Source organism: Panicum virgatum, chromosome 9N (assembly GCF_016808335.1).
Source record: "Panicum virgatum strain AP13 chromosome 9N, P.virgatum_v5, whole genome shotgun sequence".
NCBI classification, from domain to species: domain Eukaryota; kingdom Viridiplantae; phylum Streptophyta; class Magnoliopsida; order Poales; family Poaceae; genus Panicum; species Panicum virgatum.
In genome coordinates this window covers 15,493,788-15,501,412 of record NC_053153.1, presented here as the reverse complement: position 1 = coordinate 15,501,412, position 7,625 = coordinate 15,493,788, and the positions used below count along the sequence as shown (strand labels likewise).

The window sequence follows — 7,625 nt, the reverse complement described above, 5'->3', positions numbered from 1 at the left end:
TGTGCCGACTCCCAAACGCGTTCATTTCAAACATGCGGCCCACACGTCGGTGGCTCATTATCCAAAGGAACACACGTCTCTACTCTACCCTTGTTTGTGACATGCATGTACACAAAGATCCTCATCGCATTCACGGGCTAAATAAAACTCAACTACCGGCGAGAATCCCACGACGCCGGCGACGGCATTGTCGACGCGGTCCTTGCCGTCGCCGTGCCCGACGACGCGGTGGTCGCCGATGACAGCCACGGCGCGGCCACCTCCTTGATGGCCACGTTCGGGAGCGGGCTGCGCCTCCGCCGCTCCTGCTCCTTCACCAGCTCCGTCGCCAGCGCGTCCACCTTCTCGGCGTTCGTCCGCTCCGACAGCCTCCGCCCGCGGAAGAGGACCGACTCCACGTTCCGCTGCGCCAGCATCGCTCCCGCGGCAGCGGCCGCCGTCTCCGCGTGAAGCGGCGTCGGCGCCTTGCCGGCCTGGAGACGCACGTAGTTGCTTCCGCACGCGTGCCCGAACGCCATGGCTACTGATTCGTCCACCATGTCGGCGACGCCCTCGGCGGTGACGCGCGCCACTTCCCGCGGCGACGGCGACCGTGTCGGCATCGGCGTTCTCGCCCCGTCGGAGGCGGTGGCGGAGGCGCCGGAGCCGATGGAGAGGACGAGGAGGTCCTCGACGCCGGTCGCCAGGGGAAACTCCTGCTTGTTGTGGAGCACGTGCGTGATGGCTACCGCGGCCGGGTTGCCCATGGCCGCCACTCCAGCGGACGCCGCGGCGATGGCCGTGCGGCCGTCCACGGACCTCACGGGGACGGGCTTGCCGCCCGCGGCGCAGACGTCGCGGAGGCGGAAGTCGAAGCCGTCGCTCTCGACGGCGTCGGCGCGCGAGAACACGAACGGCGCGGCCGTGGCGAGATCGTAGCACGGCACGAGCAGCGGCGCCGCGGTGTCCCTGAGCGTCGCGTCGCCGAACACGCGCCGGAGCGCCCGCTCGCCGCTCCGGGAGCCGCGGAGCAGCTTCGCCCAGCGCCCGCGCCGGCCGCCCCAGCCCTTCCTCCCGACGCTCCCGGCCACGAACGCGAGCGCCTCCTGGGCCGAGTACCGCGGCCGCCCGTCGGTGCCCCTCAGGAACAGCATTGCGGCCAGCACGCCCCCCGCGCCGGCGCCCGCGGCCAGGTCGAAGAAGTCGGCGACGCGCGCGTCGGGGTCCCCGGCTTGCTCCCGCAGCCCGGCCTCGAGCCTGGCGAGCGCCGCGGCGGCCAGGAGCGCGTCCTCGGCGCCCACGCCGCAGCTGTCGATGGCCAGCACCCGCACGCGCCCGCCGTCGAGGAACGCCCGCGCCGGCGTCCCGGGGTCGGAGGACAGGCACCCATTGGCGGCGCCGAAGAGGAACTTACTCTCGAGCAGGGAGAAGATCTCGTAGCTGAGCTTGTCCACGGCCATGGCTTTGGTGGGCGGCGACGCCATCGCCGCGTACGCTTCCATCCCCGTAGCTTCGCCGGATAGCACAGGTACAGCCGTACAAGCAGCAAGATGAGGGATAGAGCGGCAGGCTAAGCTGGCGGATTAATTGGAGGTGGAGATAGCTCGTGATGTGAGAGACTGCGAGTGCAGAGTGCTGCGAGGTCGACGCGTCCTAGTCCACTCTAGGTGCGGCCTTTTTATAGAGACCGGGGCGCGACGAAGTGGCCGCGGCGCGCACGCTCTGCCGTGACGGGCTGCGGTAGGCGGTAGCTGCGCCCGCCGGACAGCTAGCGTACGGACGTGCCCCGGGCGTGGGAGCCTGGATCGGCCGGTGGGAGGGCGCCGAGCGAAGGTGGCAGGAAGCGACGAGCGCTCTGCGGTGCCCCGCTGGATCGGATTCGGGTGGGCATGGGTCGCCTGTCGCCTTGCCTCGCCTCGCTCGCCGCGCGCACCCGGGTGGCGAAGCTTCCGCGGCCGCGGGCACCAAGCCGCGAGGCGCACACGTGAGCCGCGAGGCGCACACGTGAGCCGCGCGCGCGTGGCGTGGCGTGCCCCGGCGAGACGCTGTCGCTAATTAGAGACAGGTAAAAATCGAGTCACCAAAAATCGACTCAAGTTCAGTCTAATTTTTTGGAGCCTGGGAAAACCCGGATACTCCGGATTTGTTTCCGGATAGTCCGGACCTGGAGTTTCTATATTACGTGTATTAACTCTTGTACTATTTCCAATAACAACAGCTCTTCTCTATTCCTCACTCCCTCACGCTCACCCTCACTCTCTCACGTCACTCTCTCCCTCTCTCACGTCCACTCCCTCCCTCACTCTCTCCCTCAAGTGCTCTCACTCTCCCTAGAGCCCTAAACCCCAAATCCTCCACCCCAACTTGAGCTCAAGGCCAAGAAGGCTTCAAGATGGCGAGGAAGACCTTCTTCTCCACATGTTTCTCCCCGGGAAGTCTTGGGTTTCAAGTTCTTCGCGCAGGGAAAAGCTCGTTCAAGGTACTCCAACTTGTGCCGGCCCGATCTATCTTTCTAGGAGGTTCTAAGTGATTTCCTTTGGTCAATCATCTCCTTATGCATCCTTGAACTAGGATTCAAAAGGGTTTCAATTTTGGTGGGCTATTTTTTCCACCATGAGGATTTCTGTTCTTGGTAGAAAAAAAATGTTGTTGGACCCGGAGACTCCGGGTATAAGCCCGGATACTCCGGATTTGGAACACTCCGGGGAAAACTCCGGGTATAAGCCCGGATACTCCGGATTTTTAACATTCCGGGGACAACTCCGGGTATAGACCCGGAAACTCCGGATGTATCCGGATACTCCGGATTTTCTCCCGGATAGTCCGGACCTAAAATTATATATCACGTGTTTTGGGTCTTGTGACTGTTCCCAAACATTATTACACCGTTTTCTCTCCTTTCCTCTCTACCTCACGAGCTCTCCCTTTCTACTTGGCCCTAAACCCTAAATCTTTCCTTCCAAATCCATTCCAAGGCCTAAGGGAGCTCCAATCGGCGTGGGGGGATCCTCTCCTCCCAGTATCCCACCTTGGGGTGGTTTCATTTTCGAGTTTTCTTGCAAGGGAAGCTTACTCAAGGTACCAAAAGCTAGGGCTAAATGGATTGGTTGTTCTAGGGTGTTTTAAACGATTTCTTTTTGGTCAATCATCTCCATACGAGTCACTCTACTAGGGTTTAGAAGAGTTTCGATTTTCGTGGGTTAGTTTTGTCGTAACAAGGATTTCAGTTTTGGGGGCGAAAATGTTGTGAAACCCGGATACTCCGGGTAATCCGAATAGGAATCCGGATATTCCGGGTTGCATTAGGAATGTTAAGTATAAACGGTACAAATTAGTATTGTTTATACTCGGTACTTGATAAGCTGTTGTTGTATGTCATATTTGCATTCTCATGTCATATGCATCTCATGTAGATGCGCTAGATGTACAGTGCATGAACGTGAAGCACGCGATGTTGGAGCTGAATCCCAAGACGGCGTTTGCTGGATGTATCCTAAAGAGAGGACCAGCTAGCGCAATTGAAGACCCGGCCCAAGTTCGGAAGGGCCCAAGGCCTTGATAGCATTAACACTGACTTAGTGCTACCCTCAGGCAAGCCCCGGTGCATGTCCTACTATTTCAATTTATGAATCACTATGTATGCTTATTACTTGTGCATTACGTTTCAGGAGTTGTTTGAAACCTTAGTTGCATGATCCCTAGGTTTTCCTGGGCCTTATACTAGTATGTGTAGGGCGGTAGCACTGCTATGCTTAATAGGTATCGGTAGAAGTCGAGTGATATCCTGTTACTCGCGAGATATAGGATATTTTAGAGTCGAGTAATTTCCTGTTACTCGCGAGATATAGGATGTCTCTATAAATTGAATATATAGAATATTAGAAGATGCAGGAAAGGAAAGGAGTTGGAGACCGGGCGGGAAATATTTAGCCCCGTCTGTGTCGGTTAAGGACCGTACCGTTGTCTGGCCCTGCTGATCGAGTTTGATATTGTATTAGCCGCATGCCGGGAGTAGGAGGTAGTCGAAACCGGTAAGCCGAGTACTGCCTTGCTTCGAAAGTACAGGAACCTACACCCAACTCCTGGGGTGGTCGAGTAGTCGCGGAGAATTGGGGATGCATATGTTTACTTTTGGTGGTCTCACGTTGAGCTCGGCTGACCATATGTCGTTGGGCTGGTTCTTGTAGTTCGAGGCGGGGAGGGGAATGGTTGGTACTTGTGGTCCGACGGGGCATACGCGTGCCGTGTTGGTTAGGTCCACCTTGCAAGGTTAAATCGAATCGATTCGCCGTCAGTCGCTCTCGGATATGAGCACCTTGATCGCAACACCGCATCGTAGTGATACAATATGGAATATGGATTATACATTTATGATGATGGTTACTTTGAATTATAGTATATTTGCTATACCATGTGTGCTCTAGTTTGTTTAGATAAATATTAGATTATAATTAATCTATATAGAACCTGGAGCTAAAATATTGAAAATAAGGATCCACCTTTTAGATGCTTTTTTCTGCAAAGTAAACCACCAGCCAAATGCCTTGCATGTCTAGATATGTGGGCTAAGTATAACTAATAGTCGGGTAAGTCTTGCTGAGTATTAGTTGCTCAGGGTTTGTTGTTTACCCTATTTCAGGTTTAGGAGCTAACTAGGTGTCATATCGGTGGGCTCGATGTGGCGCCTTATCTTCATGTCTCGGTAGTTCTCGAATTATTTAGTTTGTTTTATTTATTCTCTAGTAAAAATGCTCTGTAAGTTAGATTCTCTTCCGTGCTATCATTTTTTTTGCAAATTTTAAATTTAAAGTTGTTTTATAAAAGCCTTAATGTTATTTTTCTATTTTATAATATTTTATCATGCTGGTATTTTCTGCGCTCGCCTTCGTGCGAGACTTCTAGTGTGTTTCGATCGGTCTGTGGGTTGAAAACAGCCTATCAAATTATATTTAATTAAGCTAATGCGCCAAATAATAATGATTATGTTTAATTAAGCGTTTTAATTCGGCGGGTATGTCACATTCACGCGCCCACGACCTGTGTCTTTTTTTTTTCTTCTTTTCTCTGGGCGCAGTGGACGTCCGTACAGGCCCCGCGTGCGGTTAATGGCGCCCGTCCTTGCTGTCGGCCGGGCGCGCCGCGCACGTCGCCGGCCGGCCCCCTGCCGTGCGCTGTTCCGCGGGCCGCGGAGGTGGAGAAGGCCGTCGGCGCCGGATCTGGGAGCGCACTGTGCACGTGGTTTCGACACGTGAGGAAACCGAGCGGTACGCTGCAAGTGCAAGCTGGACCTGTGCTCCACGTGCCCGTGCTCGTCAAAGCACAGTAACACTTGGAGCACCGTACCGTACGTCGGCGGCGTACGAATATTCGTACAGGTCTTGCTAGGGTTTTCGAGCGTAACTACCGGGCCCGAGCTGGTACAGGATGCCAACGTGCGGATCTGTTCACGGTAGGGCAGCAGCGCACGAGCAAACAGAGCATGGGATTTACTGCCGGCGAGCCGCCGGCGAGAGGCCGGTCCGACTTTGGTATGAGCACGCGGGTCTCTTCGGTTTGTAAAGATGGCCATGATGGCTGGTGCTATCTTGCTTTCGGAGAGGACAAACCATTTGTTGACGGAGGCCAGGACTTGGAATACCAATAATATCCATTGCATTAAAAAGTTGGAAAGGAAAAGGAACCAAGAGAAAATGGAGGAACTTCGGCTGAGTACGGTCCATCTCACTGATAAACCGTGTGTGAAACTGCAGTAGTCTACTACGGAAACGCTGCAGCTTTTGCAGCTGTCTCGAAGTTGAAATAAGAACAACTGAAAATTCGGCCCAATGCTCTTCCGGATCTCTCTTACCAATACTTGGAACATCCATTGCGTTAAAACAATTGAAAAAAAAGGTGCTGATAATTAAGAGAGGCAAACGAAATTGAGGGGTTGCTGAAATACTGCAGGTTTTGCAGCTGTCCCGAGGTTGAACCAAGAACAGCTGAAAATTTGTCTGCCTGGCTGTCTATCACCGACTCTGTAGGTTGTTGCGATCTTCCTTCCACGGGCTTTCTCACCGACAGAAAATACAAATGGCGCACACGTGTGAACACATTGTATATTTGTGTTGTACACATACGAAAATGATCCGGATTAGGCTAAACCCAACCGCTGAACTGCCAACTGGCTTCTTTTTTTTTGATCCAGCCAACTGGCTTCCTTTGCTTGCCATCGTCGATTCCACTCAACTAAAGTGCCGGGTAGCTAGGTGGCTGGTCCGTTCTCTCGAGGGTCTTTTAATCCGCCAGAAAACGGAGTAAAAAAGGGTATCGTCAAAAGGCAGTTAGCTTAGCTTGCTGGCGCCGAGCCTCACGATAATTGTGTACGTTGGTTTGGGCCATTATGCGTGCTTAATCTTGTCGGGACTGTCGTCTAGGCATTTGCAGACACATGTATCGTGAGATCATGACACAGGAGTACGTCCGGAACTTAGACTATATACTAGTACAACTATCATTTGCAAGGTGACTAGGTGAGTGGTCAGCCACCGCCTCTGGTACACAATTACACATGGCTGGCTGCATAAAAAGTCTTTCGTTAACGTGTGTTACATGCTTTGTTTGCGCCGATGCTAGAATGATTTTGATGTATACTGCTTGAAGTCCAAAGATAACTAAACCGACAAAAATCTACGTGCACGATATGTCGATGGTCAAATCATCCTTTGACTTTTTTCAGGAACAGGTGAAGTCCTTGTTATGGACTCGGTGCTAAGTTGACGACTCCCCAACCTCAATAGGTTTTTATATAGTTGCGTTCGAGCTACGGGAAGCCTGAGAAAGGTATGAATATGATCGGTAAAAACTGCAATAGTGACGATCGACTACTTTGCACTTCAGCTTAAACTTCTCCCCTTAGGCGCGACAAGGATCTTGAATGGATCTTGAGATTGTAGGATTGACAACATGATGTAATCACCAATCTGTTCCTCTCAGAATGATGGCGACTTCTCGAAACCGTTATTACAAAATATAAGCACAATTGGATTATTATTCGCCTTGTCACCTACAATCAGGCAATCAGCTGCCGCTTAAATCAGGGCATGTATAGGCAATCAGCTGCCGCTTAAATCAGGGCATGTATGTGCCAACCGTTCGTGTCAGTTGGACAGAAATGGTTGGCATGAAAGAAGTATCCCCTTTTGTTTAAGCGAGGGAGGACAAGTGTCTCAGAACTCAGAAGACTCGATTATCAGAAAATCGTCGGCAGAATTCAACACAGCTGACTTAACCAACATCCTGTTGTTGGGCGTGTCAGACTAGCAGCCGGCAGCAAGCATCAATGCATCGCGCCCGTTTGAAACGAAGACATTGTCGCTCCCCAGTATGATTCCGACATGATATGTCCGGGATTGTCAATGCAAATGGCATTTGTCTAGTGATACTATTAGAAAGCAGGAAAAAAAAGGGGTGAAGGCACAGCCACGGGTCCAGGCACGCAGCAACGGCCTACTTGTACCCTCCACCCTCTCTCCCCTCGTTGCAAATTATCAAAGGCATACCTTCAGAAACACCTGATGCCGCATGCCCATGAAAAAAAAGGGGCCAGGGCTTTTGCCCAAGCCCGCTCCTAGACAACACCAGCAGGCACGATTACGATATACGAC

The 7,625-nt window shown here is 52.9% G+C and overlaps 1 protein-coding gene across 1 annotated transcript; it reads right to left on the bottom strand.

The window, feature by feature from the left end:
• Positions 1–1,616, bottom strand: LOC120687539 (patatin-like protein 3). The gene has a single exon (XM_039969552.1). It carries the CDS (start codon positions 1,479–1,481, stop codon positions 153–155), a length of 1,329 nt encoding a protein of 442 aa, XP_039825486.1. The 5' UTR covers positions 1,482–1,616; the 3' UTR covers positions 1–152.
• Positions 1,617–7,625: the final 6,009 nt, after the last annotated feature.